The sequence below is a fragment of the Diuraphis noxia genome, unplaced genomic scaffold (genome assembly GCF_037042655.1).
Source record: "Diuraphis noxia isolate RWA-SAM2 unplaced genomic scaffold, SU_Dnox_SAM2 contig0004, whole genome shotgun sequence".
Taxonomy (NCBI): domain Eukaryota; kingdom Metazoa; phylum Arthropoda; class Insecta; order Hemiptera; family Aphididae; genus Diuraphis; species Diuraphis noxia.
The window spans coordinates 52,655,306-52,677,983 of NW_028301714.1; the positions used below are offsets into that span (position 1 = coordinate 52,655,306).

Below are 22,678 nucleotides of genomic sequence, written 5' to 3' on the forward strand. Positions count from 1 at the left end.
TATACTCCTACCTAAGCTTTAATTGCTTAGGTACCAGAAAAAAAACTTAGAACTTTTACTGTAATAATGAATTTTTATTTGTCTTAATAATCTAGATCACTATTAACTTGTATAGCAAAAGAGGTTAAAAAATAATGCTTTTAAACAGTCAATTAAAGAACCAAAATATATTTATGTAATAATAAACAAATAATATTTAATCAATTATCCATTACCCATAAATATGATACTCTAAGAAAACAAAATATATTATATATTTAATATGAAATTATGTAAATTTAATAACCTATTTGAATTATTGTTAAGGTAGTTTTAAAATCAATTGATTTAAAAAACAAAATGTTTAATGATCTCAGAATTTTTTGTTCAGAATAACAGTGTTTCGTTTTTGAATACTTGCAAATGGGTTAACTCGTGGACACCCGCTTTCACGTTGAACAACTTCGACCACACTATAATTGGGAAGCCAGGACTATAAAAAATCAGAACAATTTATTATGTAAAATTAAAAAAACAAATTTTATTTGTTTCTTAAATGAACAACAACTATTCATAAAAATGGAAATAATCATAGGCGTATCCACAGGTCATTCCTGTCATGCACAGGAGGCATGACCAGCAAATTTGATCCAACTTACATTGTACATTTTGATGCATAATATGAACCTTTTTTTCAATTTCTAATTTAATATTAAATTTTTTGTTTTTCATCATGTGTATGATTCAGGGTTATATCCCCAAATCTTAAAAGAAATTTTTATTTTTTTTTTTTGAGGGAGAGGATTGGCAGTTTCCCCATCCCCTAGAAATGCCACTGTTGTGGATGACCTGCAAATGAGGTCTGGACACGCCTATGGAAATAATTAAATATTCAATGAAAATTACTTTTTCTTTAAGAGCTGTAACAACAACATTTCTATTTGGTTCAGCGTCATAAGCTACTGATTCACATCCAAAATGTTCACTGTACTCATGAACCAATTTCCGCTTTTCATACTTCATTACTTCAAATGAATGACTTCGAGAATTTTGTTTAGACTAATAACATAGCAATTTACCAATAACCTTAAATTGTTTACAAGTTAATTATTACACTTACTTGTTTAGCATTAGTGACCAATTCAGCAAGTTTTTCATGGACATAATTACAGAATGATACATCTTTTTTTGCAAAATCTTTCATGAAATCTGAATACCGTGGAGTGACATTAGGAGATAAATCTGGATTGCGGATTTGAAGTGCAAGGGCAATACGACGATTTCGTTCTAATTTAGCACATTCTGTTGTACATTCCAGACTAAAAATTTTAAACTTAATTCATTAATTCTAGAATTATAAATATTCAACAAATACATTACATTTTATACGACTTTATGATTGGCGATGAGTCAACAATATTGTCTAGCAAGCTCATTGACTGTGCTTTAACTTGAAGACGATATTCAATCACCTTAGGGTCAGAACACAACCTAGTTTCTGTCAAATTCCCACAAATGCAGCTAACACTTACCTAGAAAGAATCATTATGAATTATGTTTAAATTATTATAACATCAAACAGTTTTACCATTATTTTGCATGCTGTTAGTGGACATGGACCATTATGACAAGGTTTTGAGCATGGATGGCTGCAATCCAATTTTGGTAAATTGCATGGTAACTGACATGGACCTGTATCACATGGTGGTGCATGACATGGTTTGGTACAAGTGTGCCTTTTGCAAGGAAGTAGAATGCCACAAGGCATTCCGCATGATACATTTTTTATATGACATGGTATAGCAAACCGCAACTAAATAGCAAAAAAAAAAAAAAATATGTACAATGGTATACATTGTCAATAATTTATTGTAATTTATACCTCATGACCACCATAACACAATTTTTCAGTCAAAGCTAGGCAAGGAGGACATTCATCTTCATCATGGCATATATGAGTAGCTGTATGACCACATTCATGTTCTCGTGAACAAGGTAATGTACATAATGGTGGACGAGTACCACACCTGATAGGAGGAGAAATAAAACTATTGCCACATCGACAATACAACTCTTCAAAACCTATTAAAATAAATCAATATCAATTTAAAAATTTTTAGAATAAAGTAGAGCAGATTCAGATATATTTATTTATACATAGAAAAATACAAGAACAATATTTGAATGAAATCCAACTTATTAATCTACCTTTGTATTTTATATTAATAATTTATATTTTATTTTTTACTACAAATATTCACTTAATATTATTTAACATGTTTCATAATGTTTAGTGTATAGAGAGCAACCATACAATTGATTTTATAAAAAGAGAAATCATCCAAAAAATAAGTGGTGACATTATATTAAATTATTAAGTATAGACATTCCATGCATTTATAGGAACTTGGTATAATTATTGTATTCAAGCATATTAATAATAAATATAAATTTGAACCTCCATTCCTCAACGTCAACACATGTGATTAAATGAAAAATTTTAATCTTCATGGATAAATATAGAAAAAAACTTTTCAAACAATATATTAAGCTGATCCTTGAAATAGTATATTATTATTTAAATAAGTTGATTAAAATAATATCATATAAGATATTTGAAGATTGCAAATTCGCAAATGATATTCCTCTAAGGCATTATTAGTAGTTTCATACTTAAATAAGTTACATCCATAGTACATAAAATAATGATTGCAGATTATATATTTACACCTACTTGCTTCATAGCACATTGAACAGCTTCCAGGATGGCAAACACGATCACAACGATGTTGGCGGCAATTTAATAGTCCATTACAAGTTCTGGTACATATATGTTCTTGTGCATTACAACATACTACCATACATCTATGCTTACCGCAAGACATCATCTAAGAACCAAAAAATATAATTTCATATAAAACATTCAACAAATAATTAATATCTATCTTAGACATACACTTAGGGTTCATATTCCAAACTTTAGAATTTTTGAATTAGGTTCTGGTAAAGTGTAGAATAAATTTTTTTAACAAATACCTATTTAATAATATATACATTTAAAAAAAAAATTAACTATAATATTAATAATTATCTCATGAAGTATAATAATAAGAAGAATTGACAAATGAAATAATTTTTGTTTTAATAAATATTTTTGAAAATAAAAAATAAAAAATCGCCAATTTGCAAGTCTAGATTTTAGAAACTTATTGACTATAAAAAAATTTATCTAGGTCTTGGTTTATTTTTTATTTATTTTTTTTAAATGGCAACATTTTTGAGGTGACTTCTTTTTAATTGGAGAATAAATTAAAGAAATTTAAAACTGAGTAAGAATATTAATTTAATAAAGATAAAAACTAACAGCAATTAATTATGAATGTTTAACTTTAAAAGAACACCTCTTGATTACATTAAAAATGATTTTACCTTATTACATTTCTTTTTGCAAGTCAATTCGGTAGTCACAGAATTACATTTTATTTCCTTGGATCTACTACCGCATTTACATACATATTTGGTTTTAAGTTCACAGCGAACACATGGGCCTTCATGACAAGTTTGTTCACATAGATGCGGACTTTCTATATAAATAAATAGGTACAATAAATTAGTTAGTAAAATGGCAATACATGTTCATATAACACATACCTGGTGGACCACATTCTAGAGGCTTTCCACATGGTTGGTCACACGTGGGTACTGGTTGTATGCATAATGTACGGTTACTAAGTTCATCTTCTGTCAATGGCCGTTTTCCACATGGACATCTATTAACAGATAAAGCTATACAAGGGTCACATTGACCGACATGGCACAGTTTCTGGCATAAGTGATTTTTGCAAGACAATTTTTTTTTACACAGATTTCCACAGCTATAATACACCACCATGGCATTCTCTGAAGTACATGGTACTATTCGTTCCGATTTCCCACAGTAACACACTGAAAAATAAACCAATATACTGTAGTTGTAGGTAAAAATTGTCTATAAAATAAACTAGTTTCTCAACATAATCTCTAAATAATAAACATATACTATTTCTAATTTTTGGAAAAATCAAACAAATTATTATTTATTTTAAGTCCCATCTGTATAAATTTATCAATATAAAAAGATTAGTGATAAAAGTTATAAAATGTTGGGAGTACCTATATTTTTTTTAGTTTTACACAATAATTATATTTTTTTAATGAATAAGTATAAGTGGGTATAGTGTATAGTGCTATTTGTAGCTACAACACTTGTTATCAGTTACCTATCTGTTAAAATGTATACCCAATGTTCTGTGAAATTGTGACATTAAGTACACAGTTTTAGTTTCCATATTATTCCAAATCATTTTAATTTTCAACTATAATTTTATAGAAGTTTATCAGGGCAAAAGACTCACCAGGGCCCAACACACTAAACATAAATAAAACAATCAACCACACTCCTCCGTCTCCTTCATCTATTACTATCTCCTTTAAAGAATTTGAAAAACAAAATATTAATATACAAGAGGGTTATTGCCCCTCTTTGGTCTTACGGTATCCTAATCTGAGGCCAAGCCATATGTCTCAGACAAATAACCATAGCCCCATGGTATATAACCAACAACACATTGCAAAAGGATCTACAAATCTCAATAATCAATGAAATAGCAACTCGGCATTATAAACAATTCCACTCAAAACTCCATTCAAACCAAAACCCTCTTATTTCTCATATGTCCTCTATCACCATCCCCAGCAACCCTTCAAGAAGATTAAAAGAAAAATGGCCAAGAAACTACCTTCCCTGACATAAAAAAATAAAAAATAAATAAACGGTCTCCGTTATATGAACCTACCAAATTAAACAGGAGGTATTGTTAATAGACGGTTTTTCCTCCTTAAGTCAACCAATTCATCTTTTTATTACTATAAATTATCCAATTTATATATTGTGCTTTATCAATAGATTGTAAATATAGCTTGACAAATTTTTTTCTTTAATAAAAACAATAATTTTATAATAAGACACTTTACTAGGAACAAAAGAAGGTACCTAATATACTATGGTATATTTAATGTACATTTTTTATTCCGATGGAACCAAATATTGAAAATATTTTACCATTTGGATTCAATTATTATAACAATAGCACATAATAAATAATAATTATAGTTAGTCAATACTCAATGCCGACTTAGGACTAACGTAGAACGCTGTGAATAGATTTTTGGTATCAAAAACCTAATACCTATAAATAGACAATAGCCATTAGCATAAAATGAAATGTTTTGAAAATATCATCGAGCAGCTATGCAGAACATAGCTTTAATGTATTGTGTATAAATGCATAATGTATAGTCTATATCTTTATATATATATATTGATGCCACAAATAATTGTTGGTTTTATATAATCTGTACTCATATTAAAAAGTGGTAAATTTGTTTTTATGATGGATAAACACAAAAACTACTTATCCATTTTCAAAAATTCTTAATTTTTATTATTTTATATGCTATTTCATTACAAAGCTAAAGACTGTAAAAGTAAAAATGGCTGTATTTATTTGAAAAATAAATTATAAATCCTTATGAAGATAAAAATATCACAAAAATTCAATATTTAGCAATTAGCTCACAAACAAATAATACATTTTTGTTAATTATATGTATTGTTACAGAAAGTGTAAGTGTTATAATGTTATTATCTATACAATTATATATATAAAATTATTTGTCCTGGGTGATTCATCATCGCCTAGCCGGAACCGCTGAACTATGAGTATGAAATTTGGACAGTATTTATTTTGTTGTGATGTGTGCACCCACTAAGAAAGGATTTTTCAGAATTAAATCCCTACAGGGGTTAAAAGGGTTATAAAATATAAAGAAGAAAAATTGTTCGTATGATTGGTTTAATTATCTGGAATTATTTAACTGATTAATGTTTTTAGTATCAGAAAGCTACACAATCCCATGAATTTATAGTCTATATTTTATCTTGACAACTGGCCCTTAATTTTTTTATTGCATATTTGAGATTTTTTATAGAAATAATAAATATAATAATAATAATAATAATATTAAATATATTTTTTTTTTTTATTATTTTTATTTACACAATAATATATACAATCTGTACAATTATGCACAATTAGCATATTTGATAAGGGTTACATATAATACATGAGTAAGAAGCCACCCACTAATGGCACTTGACTGGAGGTTGTATAAAACTAGCTATGTTTATATATACTGATTTTTTATTTTTATTTTTTTTTTGATATTAGTTCCCTAGCAAGTCACGGCACCAGCTCCTTTTTAATCAACGCTTGGGGTTGCCAGGTAATGTTAGGGTGGATAGGTTTTTAATGAGTGGGTTTTGGTGTGTTTCCAGCCGGGCATGAATAATTTTGTAGAAACGTATAGCTTCTTCTGTCACGGTTTTAATTGACAGGTCATTATGTATAGTGTAATTCGAAACAAAGGGTGGAGCATTAGTAATTTTCCGAAGAGCAATATTCTGAAATTGTTGAATTTTTTTAGTATTGGACGCTTTTGCTGTACCCCATAGTTGAAGACCATAGAGGTTTGAGTATTATTAAATATAATTTTGTTTATTATATGGTTGCTATTTGTTATAAAATTTAGACAATTTAGTATGGATGAATAAGAAATTAGCAATTAGTTATTAGGCACCAATTACCTGGGTATAAACGATGAATTAAACAAAAATGTTGGATCATAGAGTCCGTTTTAATAATGGGCAATGAAGTGCACTGGGATCAGCTAGTGATTGAAACAATTTTAGACCCATATTTTTTTGTTTGGACAGAACTATTAAAATAACTGTTCAGAATCTATAATGAAGATTATGATATGATAAATCGACTGGCAAAAATTAACATGACATGGTTTATTTGAATACATTATAATTTTTGGATTTGGATCTAATAAATAAAACAATGTTCCTACTGCAAAAAATCAGTCATTAATAGATAAAAAAAAGTCAGGGGAATATTACACCGAGTTTTTATAATAGCGTAAAAACGCTATTTAGGTAAAATAAAAATAAAATAAAATAACGAGATTTTTAAATTCACAAATCAGGCGTAGCATTTACAGAAATAAACACAGTCTTAAGTATAGGTAAGTACTAATAAATGTGCAATATTATAATTAACGTGTTAAAAATCAAATAAAGATTAAACTTAAACTTAATAGTCTTATTTTCAGTTTTGAATATTACAATACTACGAAGGTGTTTAAGTAACTGTAACATAATGTTTAAATCATATAAATGGAGGAATTATTTACAGGGGACAGATAAGTTTTCTATATTATAAAACTCTAACCTAACCTAAACTATCCAATCACCATGAAATTTTTGGAAGTTGTTGAGTACAATTCTGCAAAAGTTTCTGTCATATTAGTGACTACACTCTGACGTGTTACAATCAAAAATGGGTAACCCGAAAATCGAGTTACGCTAGTATAAGCCTTCATTTATCATCAATTAATCATCTTTTCCAAGTCGAAGTCAGGGTATACCAAAGGAACAACTAGGGGGAGGGGCTTTGCCCTCCTCCCCCAAAGATGAAAAATATTGTATTTTAGAATTTTGTGATACAATCTAATGATCTATATCTAAATGAAATAATTATCAAGTTTGAAAATCCTATTAATTCAATATAAACTCATAGACAGTTAATTAATTAACAATGGGTTTTCTACATAGTTTTGTATTTTTGACTACGTTAATGATTTTGTTAGAAGTTAAAAGATTAGAAGATTAAGTTAGAAGATATTTTAAAAATCATTAAAAGGTTATTACTTTGTTGTACTATTACTATAAAATTTGTATTAAAATAAAATTTAAATTATAGAGTTGAATTTGAATATAAGTAACATTAATGTCAACTACGGTGGCTTATTTATTTGCAGTGAGGTGGGGGTGGGCTAGCCTTACTAAAATTTAAATAGAATCTATATTAAATATTGATAAATAATTTTGTCTGCATTTAAATTAGTAAATGACGCCCCAAGGCCCACAAGTCTATTTTGTCTTTTGACTTATAGCCCCTCGCCCACCCCCTCCAAAAATAAAATAAGCTCTAGTAGCGCCTATGACTATACGTAGGTATATCAAAAACACTAGATGTCAGATGGCACGTTGATGGTAGTTGGAAAAAAATCCCTTGTAGCATTATATTATTTTATTGATATTAATTTTATATAATATTGCATATTATGTTAAAAATTGTTATTTTATAAAAACGGTCTTATACCCTAAAAATACAATATTACTAAATATATACATTTATCATATTATATATAATGTATTTCACGATGGTTACTTTTGGCATTTTTAACAGTGTAGTCAGTGTATTCAAAATAAACTCAATCAAAATGTAATTCCAACTGACCAATGAATAATTATAATTTGTTTCACTTCCAGTATAAGATAGTAGATACTACATACCATGCATCCTAGGCTTTAGAGAGTATTTTTACTTTTAAGTTTGATTTATTAGTAAGGAAATCAGCTATTAACTTTTAAGTCGATACTACCAACCAAAAAATTATGTGAATGTAATATGATACAATATCCATTCTATAAATGAATAAAAGCTTAACATTTTAATCTTAATACTTTGAATATGTATAGTCAGTGACGGCTTGAACTTTTTTTCCCTTGAATCACGTTTAATATTTTTACACTACCCAACCTAAAATATAGTTATTAGTTATTACTGTACATTATCTGCTGAGTGCACATTACAGCAATATATTATATTTATTATTTATAATTTAATATTTAAATTACCAACTTGCAAAAATGGTCCAGTCTACCTTTTCCAACCATAAGACATGATTCAAATATACTCCCATCGAGCTGCCACTGTGTATAGTAATATGTATGATACATGTATGTTACTTAGTATTAAATAATATATATATATGGTGGGAGATTGTCTCACCATACACAACTCGTATACCTTACACTAAATCAGTCAATATATGTCTGGGGGTTTTATTCCCAACTAATACAACGATCAAACATATAGTATTTTTGAATCACAACAAAATAATTAAATTTGTTATACTTTATTTACAAATATCATTCAAATTTTTAGATTTTTTGGTTCAGGGATGAACTCAGAACTACTAATGATTGACCTAGATACAGGCATTAAATTCTAAGCTATAATAATCTATGTTTATGCATTTATGAGTATGAAATAAATTAGTGAATTTTTGAACTTCAAAATTTAAATGTTTATGTATTTTAATATTTTATTTATTTTTAGCTATAACTCATAAGATAAACTTATGTGAGATCTTGTAAAAATGTTCAGGCTATTTTATTAAGCAATCGATAAAATATATTTGTAATAATTGAAAAAAAAAACTAAAAATAATTGAAAATTTTATATTTATAAATAACTCAATATATTACGTCAAGAAAACGATAAAATAACATTTTGTAAAAATTTAAAGTAACTTTTTTATTAAAGTTATACTATAATCTTGCATTAAATTTAAAAGATTTTGACAAAACAAAAAATTATTTAAAATGAGCTAGACCTTTCCTAATAAAAAAACATGTTTGCATAGAAAGTCAAAGCATTTTTATTACCTTAAGACGACAACAGACAAAATAAAAATATATCATTGTAAAATCAATAGATTCATCATTCTGCTCAGAAATCTAAAATAAAGCTTATAAGTTATAATGAATGCAAAACAATATAAATAAATAATTAATAATATCAGTTACGTAATTTTTAAACCCATTTATTCTACATTAATTAGTCACTTGAAACTAACAAAACTAAAAACACATATTTTTATGTCAATATTACCAATTTTATTTCAATAAAATAATATTTTTCCATTATTCAAATAATTAAGATAACCAAACTTACTTGGTAAGCATATATAACAATTTGTAAATCAACAAAATTTAATGATCATTATAAATAAATATTATTAAAGATATTGTTTAATTTATAGATATTTATATTTTTAATTATTTTAACATATATTTATTATACTAATGCATTATAATAAATAATTCATTCATTATAAAATAAGTATAAATTGGCACTTTGAATACAATGCATGTTTTGTTTATATATTATTTTAAAAGTTAAATTGTATTTTAAAATTATAAAAAGGAATTTAATTACATTTGTTTTCTTAAAAAGAGGAACTGGAACTGGAACTGGAACTGGAACTGGAGGAAGAATTTGAATCACTTAAATAGCTGATACTACATTGTGAACTATTAGTAGAATCTTCAGAATAACTAGAATTAGTACCAGCAATAATATTTATTTCATCAACATTATGAGAATCGCTCATATCCCATGAAACATCACTTTGCTCACTATCCATTGGTGAAGAAATAACAATTTCTCTTCCTTCATCACCAGAACTATTTGCCCAACTATGATTAGTATCATATTCATTGGCATCATAATAGTCATTTGAAACACAACCTTCATTATCTTCATCATCGTCATCATCTTCTTCTTCTCCAGTATCATCTTCTTCTCCAATATCATCTTCCTCTTCTTCATCATCATCATCATCATCAGTCACTGGATACCCAATTTCAAACTCGTGAGAACCAGAATAACCAGAGAGTGGGTTTGATAAGACCACAGGAAAATCTGAATTACTACGGTATCCAAAATCAAAATTTTGCATAATTATATCACCCATATCATCGACTTCAAAATCACCATCACTTTCATCTGAATGAGCGAGAAGTTCATTAATATAAGGCAAAAATATAGGAGCATTAGAATTATTACTAGAAGTAGAATAATATGAATCTTGAACATTCCTACGCTCAAATAATTCCTCTGGATTCAAGCCAAGCATTCTTAATTCTTCTTCCGTTACTACTGATTCAGGCGGTAACAGATTATATTGCAAAATTGCATCAGCAAATGATTCATTTGATATAATTAAAGTTGATTCTGGTGGATTTAAATCTAAAACAAATAATGAAAAATAATTATATATATAATGAAAATAAAATTATTTAGGCGTTCTTTACGTATTGTTTTTAATTTTTAAACAAAATCTAATGATATAAAAGGCGTTTTTTACGATTCTTGATACATTCTTAGGTTTACTTTTGTACAGTTTCAAATAATTTACATAAGACATCAATTTAATGTTGTATGAATAAGAATTAATAATGGGTAATATCTACTTATTATTAAATGTGTAAAGGAGAATATGAACTATAGACAGCCAATATTTTTTTAATACTTCAATAAAAAAAAAATACTAATTAATTACTTATAAGTTATAAGTTTAAAACTAATTTTGGATTAATGAACATAACAGCAAAACTTCTTGATTGAGCACAATTTATTCCTCTCTACCTATTAAACGATAAGTAATTTGATTAAGAGGATTTCACAATCACATGTGTTTTCTTAGTCTTATATATTAAGTACAATATAATATATTTTCTTTCACCAGTTTCAATAGTGTGCTATTTGAGTTAATTACATATTATAAAACATTAAGGTAAGAGCTTATCTGTGTTTTCTATTAGTTTTTTTTAATGATTTTTAATTTTTTTATGTGAGTTATGAGTAGAGTTCAGATGTAAACTTATTTTGCATATATTGATAATTCCTAGATTATTTAACATATATATTATAAATTGTAAGTATATAATTAAATGTTTTCCATATTATTGTCATTTATTATCATTAACTTGTTATAATTCAAAACAAAAATTAATCGCTAATATTTTTGTGGTAGAGAATAACACACTCATAAAATTAGATTAGATTTCATAAACAATCGGTGCAGTGAATATAGAAACTGATGATATGTTAAATTTAAGTATGCACCAATCAACTCTGTATACATAGAGAAGTCATTTTTGATTTATAAAAATATATTGTCGGATTAGCAAAGATTTTTCAAATTTAAAAATTATCATAAAAATGATTGATATACAGAGCAATTCAGATACTTAAAGCGACTGCTATATGTATAATAAATTTAACCTATGTATAATTTAATTTTGATAGATCAGAAACTAATTAATTTTTTTTTTTCATATTTTAATAGCTGTGTATTTTGTCATAAAAAAATTTTAAATACACATTGTACATAATTTTTTTTGAATATTAACCCTTTTTTGCATATCTGTATTTGTTGAAAAAATAGGTATATTTGCACAGCAACGTAACTAGGATTTTTCTTCGAAGTCGGCTAATCACAATTAATACACAACAGTGGTTGTGTTCAATAAAATAAACATTCAGAAAAAAATAAAAATACCAATGAATTTTCTCTATATATTTTAAAAATAAAGTTTTTAGTGACTTTCATTGACCATTTAAACAATTATTTTCTCAAAAAAAAAATAGTTTTTTTTTTGAGTGGGGGGGGGGGGGCTGCAGTCCCCCAGCCCTCCTTATACTACACCATTGTAATTGCATATTTAAACTTTTTTAACGACATGTTGATTATTAACATCTAAACTCTAGTTATGAGTATGTAAAATATAAATTCACTTTAAAATCAAACTAACGCACATTATTCTGAAACAAGTTAACAAAAATTTGATTTGTTTAATGTGGTAAGAGAGACAACACATGTGGTTACAATGTCTTTTTAATATTAATTGTAACTATAAACAAACAAAAGTAAGAATCGGCTATGTGAATTTGCCAAGTCATGATAGAGATAAAACATTTTAGTATAACAACATTTAAATTTTATTAACACTATGGAAAACAATTGGATATACTTGGATACTTTTCAAGAAAAAACTTTTAAAATCTAAATATAAACGACTATATCCTATATTTTTGACTGAAAATTATTGCTCATTTATGAATTATATGTAGATATAGATAAGTTTTAATTAAAAATCCCAATTATTAAGAAAGATCGTGGACAATTTTATACCTAAAATAATAATTTTTTTTTTTTGAAATTCAAAAATAATATTTCACTTTAAGTAGGTATACGTAGTATGTCCAATAAATACGCGAACTTTTAAAATAAAACTTTTATTTGTTATAATTTATCATAAATCAATTTTATCCCCTTCAAAATAGTCTCCGTCTATAGTGATGCATATATCCCATCTTCGTTTCCATTGTTCAAAACATCCCTCAAAGTCTTCAGAAGTCAGGCTTTTCAGCTGTCTTGTCGTTTCGCGCTTTATGGTTTCCACATCGTCCCAATGCTGACCCCTCATGACCATTTTACATTTTGGGAACAAAAAAAAATCACAGGGGGCTAAATCTGGAGAATAGGGGGGGGGGGGGTGATCAAGTGTTGTGATTGAATTTCGGGCCAAAAACTCACGGACCAGCAAAGAAGAATGAGCCGGCGCATTATCGTGATGCAAAATCCACCCGTCCTCTCCTAGCAAATTTGGTCGTACACGTCGCACACGATCTCGTAAGCGCTTAAGAACTTCGATCGAACCTCGACCTAACCTAACCTTCGAACGGAAAGCACTAGAGACTGCACACGATCAATGTTTAGGTTGTTACAAGTGGTTGAAGGACGTCCTGGTCTCGTATCGTCTTTGCAGTCTTCACGGCCCTCTTGGAAACGCTTAATCCACTTAAAAAGAGCTGTTTTCTTCAGAGCATCATCTCCATAAACAGTATTTAACATTTCATGCATTTGTAGTGAGGTTTTCCCAAGTTTCACCAAAAATTTAATAATTATTCGTTGTTCGGTTAAACTGTCAATTTCCATTTCGACAATACAAAAAAAAACTAAAAATTTAAACGACACGTGTGCTTTTAGTACAATAATCTCGACGGTTGGACGATTACTGTCGCATTATCAGTAGTTGTAGAGTGAGCCTAAAATAGTATGATGTCGTACTTTGACCTATAGACGTCCGCTGTAGATAATCAGTTCGCGTATTTATTGGACATACTACGTATTTATGTATTTTATACTGACAAAAATTGAATAATAGCTTACAATTGAATGAAATAATTTTAATAAGATAGTCTTACTTACATATAACACAACAAAATTTACATTTAATGGTTCCAATTTTATGTTGTTAATTTACACATTAGAGTAAATATGAAAAAATCAAAGTTATGAACAATAACCATGTTCTTTTATTGGATTTTATTTTTAAAGTAATATTAAAGCTAACAACTCAAAATTAGAACGGATATAGGCAAATTTGTTGTTGTGTGGCCATTTGTAAGAAAGAGACAGTACTAATTACTAAACAGTAGCTTAAATTATAATTGTATGTTATTTTACCAACATGATCACTAATATTATCTTTTGTCATTTTAAATTATATTTAGCTTATATCAAGAAACATTTAAAAAGTTCTGAAAAAAGAGAAGTACACTCTTATTTTACAAATTAAGCATAATATAGTTGCCTTGTCTCTTTAGTAGAATGATATACTTATAATTCTCTATATTGGGATCCGCTAATCTTCACAAAAACAATTTCTTTTAATCTATTTTGTACAAGTACCATTATTCAGAATAATAAATATTAGAGTAACTTAGTAAAAAACGCCTAAAATGTTAATTTAAAATGTACATTAATTTCTATCATTACTTACCATAAACATGGTAACACATGTTGACTCTCAGCAAATTTAGATGTTCAAAAGTTAAATTAAATACGTAAAGAATAGGCTTAAAAGTATTTGAAAAAATAATAACAACAAATTATATTTTTGGTAATAAAATTTAAAGAACACTTAAATGTTTAATTATTAAAATTTAAAACCATCACATTTTTTTAATTTCTAATTATAGATTGTAAAATAGGTGTATCAGTGAAAACTTAAATGCTAGCTTGTAAGATACAAATAAAATCATATCAATTTTCTGACTATCTATTGTGCAGTTAAATTAAATAAAATATAAAATTTATATACACCTAATAATGTTTGTTGTAAATCATAATGATAATAAAATAATAACTGATACATAGACGTCTGGTTATATACAAACTAAACCAAGAATATAAGAATTATAGCTACTTTATGTATTTTATAAGTTATCCAAGTAGTATAAATACATAATAGGAAACTATAAAAAAAATATATATTTATAAAGTATAATTATAACAGTAGTATTTATTTGTTTAACTGACTTCATATGATAAATTAATGAACAATGGCGAAACTTTTTATTAAAAGAGGTTGTTTAAAATATAATTTTGAATAGGGAACTTTTATAAAGAATATTATTTTTAACTTTAATATTATTACTAAAAATTATTGAATGAAATTCCATTAACTATTATTTAGTGGTATTATACCCCTTTTTATGCATTAAGTTAAATAAATGTTTCAAATATTATGTATTTTTTTTTTTTATAAAATGACCATGAATTCAAACCTATATTTTTTGGATATAAATACTGATAAAATGTAAACAGTATCATACTCTATTTCATGAGAGAACAAGCCGTGGCCAAAACAAATCAATTGATACACATAGTGTCATAGGGGAACTGGTTTCGATTGGAAGTTGATGAGCAGAACCAGCATGCTCACATGGAATATAGTTTATAAAATGCTACTAATAACAAGATAAAATAGATATTTCTAGTCAAGTGTCCAAAAATAATTTATTGCATTGTTTATTTCCAAAACTCATATCACTGCACTTTAGCAGTGAATGCGAACAATACATAAACAATACACTACACTAACAACTAGGAATTCTGTTTAGATAATTAAGCTTCAGTAAATACTATTATACACATTGGGAATAAAATTCATATCAACTCCGTGGTAAGAGGAAACAAATTGGTTTAGTTTAGTTAATAAGTAATGATGTTTTAATTTCCTCTAAACCAATTAAATAATGAAGAATATTTACTAGTTTATTTTAGTGTATACAAATAATTATTAAATAATCATCACCAAACCTTAATTTTTCTAATTAAAAAGCGATACTTACTTTGAGGACAGCCCTTATTACATGGATCACACTTATTTGCATGACATATTTTTTGACATTCATGGATTTGACAGTTTAATTTTTTAAGGCAAACATTGTTGCATACAATCTGGTTGGACTGCCCACATTGAGCATACTCTCGTTTTTTACCGCATGCACATGATCTGAATAAAATTAGTTTTATTGAAATAAAAATAGAATTGGAATTGAATTTGATTAAATAACAACCTTAAAACTTGTACAACACATTGTGGACAAGGGCCAGGATGACAAAGCAGTGTACACTTATGATGACAATCATTATAGTTTGAATTAGCATTTTTTCTTTGTAATCCACAAACTTGACCACAAGAATGTGGAGTATCTACATTATTATGATATGGATTTGGTAAAGTACCACAAAAACATACATATTTTGGTTTTCCAGTCATCTCACATTGACATGCTGGACATCTCCATACAGCATCTATAAAAATTATACTTAAATTTTACTCAAGTTAAAAAAAAAATTTTAAACGTGAGAAGTGGATGTAGTTCAGCTGTACAATAGGTTACAAGTGGGTCATTGTAATGGATGGTATTAAATTTGAATTAATTGATATAATATCATTGTATACAAAAGACGATTCAGAGTGGAAACAGTTTGTCAGCCTAGGATATTTTATACTACAGTATAACTTTGCAAAATGGAATTGCTTAAGACCATCAAATTTTTCCATCTTAATGAAGTTTCCTACTTGATGGGAGGTTCACATTCATTATGTATTTGAATCAGAACTACAGAAATTGTTCATGTTATTGGGGTTTCCACCTTACAAAAGTTTTAGTGTATATTAATTATATTGTAAGTATATAAACATATATAAATAATGTACCTATAAAAACAAATTTGAGTTAGTATAACTTTTAGATTTTCACAGAATAAAATAAGTAGGGGAAACAACCTTGTTTGAATTTACCAATCTTGAGCTATAAAAGATGAATATTTAAAAAATTTTTAACAACCAAATAATTTGTAAAGTGTTATTTTAATAAATGTTGGCAAACTAAACTTTTAAACAGTTATAAAAACAAAAGAGGCTTTGAATTTTTAATATTTTCCATCTGCTATTAAACCAATTAATGTCGAACTTTGTATTAAATTTTCATCTCGATTTTCATGTTTTTAGACCAAACGAATAAAATTTTATTGACATTTATTGAATGAAAAACAATAAAATTGAAAATGTCATTATGACATTATATGGTGTAAATTTAAAATTCTACAATTTATAGTCTCATTAACAACACAATAAGAAAATTGTTGTACAAGAAATCAAGGGAATATCCAATGGTGTAACATTTTAACTCAAACACTTAAAAAAATGTAATTTTACTTTCTACAAACTAATAAAGAATCATGTATCGAATTTTCAAATCTAAATATATACATTTTAATGAATTAATACCTAACTCATAATTATTAATAAATTTTCATGGTTTTTAATAGTTTTCAACTACCATTGTAACAATATATTAGGATCCTGGCATTAAAATTGCAAACTTTTTTTTACCTAACAAATTAAATTTATTGATATTTATAGGAAAAAAAAACTAAAATATTCATGCACAATGTTAAACAATCTAAATTTATGGTGTATAGAAAGTGCTAATATTCAGTAAAAATTTAATTTCTCTACGTTAATTTGTTTTAGTTATACCAAAAACCAATTTTGCATAATCATACATGTTTTTCCAGACACTATTGAAATTTATTGGGAATTTTGGACTTTTAATCCCCCCTTGATTAACTATACTACCAGTAAGGATAATGATTTAAAAAATCCAAGGATTTTTACTGCCCCAAAAGGTGATGAAACACAAAAAAAAAATATATAAATATACATCATTGTAAAATCAAAACATTCATCGCTCTGCATTTAAAAAGAAGTATGGTAATAATTTAATATTCATTTTAAAGAAGCAACACAAAAATAAAATTCTTTAATTTTTTTTTTAAATAATAAATTATTATAGCAATGGCTATATGAAATGATTTGGTGAGAATCCGATGTAAAACAAATGTTTACTTTAAGACACATTAAGAAATGAAGAATAGCCGAGGGACATCATCGGGCTATACTCATCGCAATCGCTTATATTTGTAAAAGTTCCTCGCTTCTCATTATTTACTAACCTAAACATTTAATTTACATATAAATATGTGGTGTTGTATGATAAAGACAATGCGAGTATCAAAATTTCAATATAACGTTAAGTTTTTCAAATATTAAACATTATAAGAGACATTTTTGTTGAATGGCACATTATGGCGAGCAGTAATCGAATAACAAATCTACTGGCTACCACTATCTAATGATGTGGCATTTAACAAAAATTTTTCTTATAAGATTTTTAATATTTGAAAAAACCAAGTCATATTGAAATTCTGATCATTGCATCATCTATAATATACAAAACCACACATTAATTTGTAAATTAAATTTCAAAAACTAAATATTTAGTAGAGATGTTACGAACCATAATATTTAAGGTCGAACCGAACCCGAACAGAACTTTTCTTTAAATTAACGAACTCTAACAGATCCGAACCTACACACTTTTAATTGAACCCAAAATTAAAAGTTAAATTGGATATTATTTTATTTAATATTTATTATTTATTTATCATTTAGCCACCATACTTCAGAATTATTGAATAAATATTTTACTACTATTTACTTAAATACTTTAATAGTTAATAATTATTATGCATGAGATTTTTAATTTTTAATTATTAATAAGATGATAACTGATGAGAAAAAGCGAAAAACATCAATATTTAAAACAAGCAAACATTTAACAACCAATATTAATCTATTAATTATTTAATAATAATTTATAATTTTAGCCGTTATTCCATCGACTTTTATTTTTATTTCTCTGGTTCGATTATTGAACGGTACTAGTAGATATTTGGTTCGGTTCAATTATTTGGAATTTCCAGTTCGGTTCGAAAATCAAACAATTCGTAACATCTCTAATATTTAGGTTGGTAAATCGTAATGAGAAATGAGGAACTTTTACACTTATAAGATAGGCAATTACGGTGAGTGAGCCTAATGATGTAATACGTCTTTTTTTAATTCATCATAACTTATTCGATAATGTGAGTAGAAATGTAAAAAATATTCCATTATTCTTAGAATTTAATATTTATTCAAATAAAAAAAAATCTCATTTTTTGTGTTGAGTGCTCCTTTAAATTAAATTTACTTTTGATATAATTTTGGAATTAAGCTATAGATCTAAAATCCACTATTTCTTCAAGGTTTTTTATTGACCTTCTTAGATAGTAAGCCATATTATTTAAAAAATTAAGTTGCATATAGGGCAAAAATACACATAGTTTATCAAATACAAATTATGTAAGTATGTAAATACATTACAAATTTGTGCTAATGTGAATTTTTGTGTTAGGTTGCATTTTAGACAACACTATTTTTTCAGCCAGTATAGTTTATATATTAGTATTGCAACCCGATGCGTATAAAAAAAAAAATAGGACAAAAATCAATTAATGGACTACAATAATAATAGGTATTTTACAGGTTTGCAACAGAGTATTTTATAAAAGCACTAAATATTACTTACTACTATGAGATTTAATGAACCAAACTATTATGCATTTTAAATGCATAATTTGGTAACAATTACGACAATTCCAAATCTGTTCAACATTTTTAGCCCGTTCATAGCATATCACACAATCTACTTTACTTTCATTCAATAGATTAATAAGCAAATCTCGTTGACCCTTATTTTTTAACGCATCTGGTATAGTAGAAATTGTAGTAGTAGTTTCGTAGTTAGAGTTAGAATGACTCCTAAAACATAAAAATTATTAAGTAAAATTAATAGTTAAATATATAAATGAATTTTACCCGCTACTATTTGATGTGCTGGAACTTCCAAAAAATGCCATTGACTGAATAACTACATTTTCTCTCTGATTATCACTAGTTTCATTGTTTGCTATACAATAAATATGAACAAATAAATACAAATATAAAATAAATAGAACAAAAAAAAAAAAATATTCACAAACCTATATATTTATTTAAAATTATAATGAGAATAAAACATACAATCAAGTAAGTACCTAATAAGATATTTTTGAAGTCTTAAGATTACATGTATAACATTCAAATCAATTTTAAAATTTTAGCTGAAAAAACAACAGGTAGGTATAGATATAAAAATATAATTGTTAATCACAATAAATTACATAAGCTAAGTTTAGGACAGGTTAATATAAATCTATAAATACAGGAGATCCTAGATTACTTGAATTTTGGAGAAAAAATACCATTATATAATATGTTTCTATGTACCTATTATGAGATTATATATAGTTGTATATTTGAAAAAAAATAAATAATTTTTCTAAATAATATCCAGTATCTGAACTAGGTGAGGACGTGAGGTTCTAATTAATTTGGATCATCAAGGTTCTATAGTATAAAATGATAATAAAGCATTATAATATTGATTTACCGATTGGAATAAATTCTGGAGCATTTGGTGATAAATTGGAAGTAACCCTAACTGTACTTTCATTACGACGATTATTCCTCTTACGGCTAGTTCTCGGCATTGTCAATCACCTTGTTGAAATTTATTAACTAAAACAAAGACAACAAGACCATTTTCATGTAAATACTATTTTTCAAAACATTTTACCTAAAATATACAATTTTAATGCAAGCATATGACACATATAAGGAATAAAATAAATAAATAAAATATGATTCATTTTTCATAGCAACTTATTTTTAACAATATGGAACATAATATATTTATGATAAAACAAAATAGTTATTGCATGAAGGTACAGTTTACATATTTAAAATATAGGTAGCATTATTCACTATGAATATTCCCTTATGGTAAAACTACAGTAAAATTTCTACACCATTAATCATAGGTTAAAGTTACACTTTATGATGGAGAACCTAGAACGGAAATATTGATATCCAAATATTGTTTATATTTAGAATATGTGCACTAGGTATGTACATTATATTTAATAGGAGTAAAAAAAATGTTTCAAAATTATTGTAAATACTAACTGTACAATGATGTTCACTTGAGAGAAGGAAAACCTGCACCAATGAGACAGACACATGTAGTCTTATAGTTACCCTCATAAAAACAAAAATTTTGATCAACCACAGATGTCAAGATGGGAAGAAATAGCCCATATAATACATAATAAAAGATTACTCAGATATATTTTCTCACAAAATTTATGGCCACTGTTGCTCGAGAGGGACAATAATAATTTAATCATTTATGTCTACAAATATATCTCTTACTCTCTCCTCCCTCTTTATATATGGGATAGTACTTGAATGGCCTATACACAATCAATATTCGACATTGACAATATTATTGACAGTGTATTGGTTATATGGAAAAGATCAAAATGGTTTTGATATTTATTGACATTGTCATTTGACGGGTTTTTATTGATATCGATAATATTGATCGGGGACGGTCCACTAAGTTAAACAAACTATATAGACGGAATGGCCAGAATTCGAAGAAAAAAAAAATCACAAAAGATGGTAGTATGGCAGTAACAGTCAGTATGTTACAGTTCAGCCGGTTTTTTATCACTTACCGGAAGAAGAGTGCGAATCACACGGGATCTGCTCAGTTGGCTGATACGTCGTCGACGAAGCTTGTGTTGAAACTCGACGCGACGGCAATGGCTGCGTAGACAACGAGGAATGACCAGCAAGAAATAAAAAGCAAATTATAATTGCAAACGACCCATTAAACGAGTGCTTGACAGCGGACGCTTTGGAGAGAAAAATGAAAAAACGCACTTTGCACCCTTTCGGCAAGCAGTGCTTGAGCGGCAGCGGAGAGAAGTCTCGGCGTTGGTCGTCCGGCGGCTAACGGGCGCACGCGCGCACAGCTTTGCACAACTGCGCAATGGCGGATTACGGACAAGTGTGACAGTAACTCGCTAAAAATTAAAATGTAATACAATTAATGGCCAACGCAGCTGACGAGCCGTGTCAATTGGCACATCCAACCATAAATCTATAACTCCCTAACGCTCAGATCATATTATACTAGTCAGCATTACGGACAATCATACAATATAATCTCAGCCTCCGACATCAGAATATGAGATGTGAACACCATACGGCGTACGAACTACGAGTGCCCGAGTGCGTACAACACAATTACACAATGAGTCAATGACTGAACGTACAGCTGTTGGTGGCTGGTCTGTCGCCTGTCGGCACACGGCTTTGGCTTTCGGCTGTCCAGTGTCGCTCGGCGCTCATCCAGACCAATGTCGAATGTCGATCGACTCAATCAGTGTTGGTGACTTGGTGTTCAGAATTTCAGATGGATGCACTGATTGACCTTGCACCTTGTGGACCGAGCATCACGTTACCCAAGATCTATATTCTATCACTGTTGTTCTCAAACAGTGCAGCCACAGAAGCGAATTTTAAAGTTTATCCATGGTCAGCAGTTATCGCTGGGGTCGTATAGTATAGAGTTTTAGTGTAAATATTGATTCATTAATTTTCGAAAAAATAACATTTTTATGTTTAAATTAAAATTTTTACAAACGAACAACATTACACTTTAGCGAGTCAGTGCTAGACACGTCGACGTCTAGACGGTCAGTAGCGATTGGTGAACCGCAATTCCGCAATGGTGCAAACTTAACAACGATGCCATGGAAGGAT

The 22,678-nt window shown here is 27.8% G+C and overlaps 1 protein-coding gene across 5 annotated transcripts; it reads right to left on the reverse strand.

Moving 5' to 3' along the window:
- Nucleotides 1-152: 152 nt before the first annotated feature.
- LOC107163334 (protein shuttle craft-like) lies at nt 153-22,320 on the reverse strand. Of its 5 annotated transcripts, none has more exons than XM_015510708.2 (16): nt 22,189-22,320; nt 21,586-21,936; nt 20,457-20,584; nt 19,844-19,934; nt 19,554-19,786; nt 16,149-16,386; nt 15,921-16,084; nt 3,631-3,924; nt 3,409-3,563; nt 2,714-2,867; nt 1,862-2,061; nt 1,568-1,792; nt 1,360-1,511; nt 1,100-1,298; nt 886-1,038; nt 153-472 (listed from the first exon to the last, which is right to left on the reverse strand). In XM_015510708.2, the coding sequence occupies exons 3-16, from the start codon at nt 20,554-20,556 to the stop codon at nt 353-355; spliced, it is 2,478 nt and encodes an 825-aa protein (XP_015366194.1). In that variant the 5' UTR covers nt 20,557-20,584; nt 21,586-21,936; nt 22,189-22,320; the 3' UTR covers nt 153-352. The 5 variants fall into 5 exon arrangements, with proteins under 5 accessions (XP_015366194.1, XP_015366191.1, XP_015366192.1 ...); XM_015510705.2 differs by having other exon boundaries at nt 22,007-22,258; XM_015510706.2 differs by having other exon boundaries at nt 21,586-21,676; nt 21,794-22,258.
- Between the last annotated feature and the right edge of the window lie 358 nt (nt 22,321-22,678).

Excerpts from the sequence above, each read along its gene's own strand:
- LOC107163334 (XM_089226222.1), bottom strand. The coding sequence starts at position 20,556 with ATGCCGAGAACTAGCCGTAAGAGGAATAATCGTCGTAATGAAAGTACA. Across the intron at positions 16,085-16,148 it reads TGTGTTGTACAAGTTTTAAG|ATCATGTGCATGCGGTAAAA; the intron begins GTTGTTATTTAA and ends AATTTTATTCAG. Across the intron at positions 473-885 it reads TTACAGCTCTTAAAGAAAAA|TCCTGGCTTCCCAATTATAG; the intron begins GTAATTTTCATT and ends GATTTTTTATAG.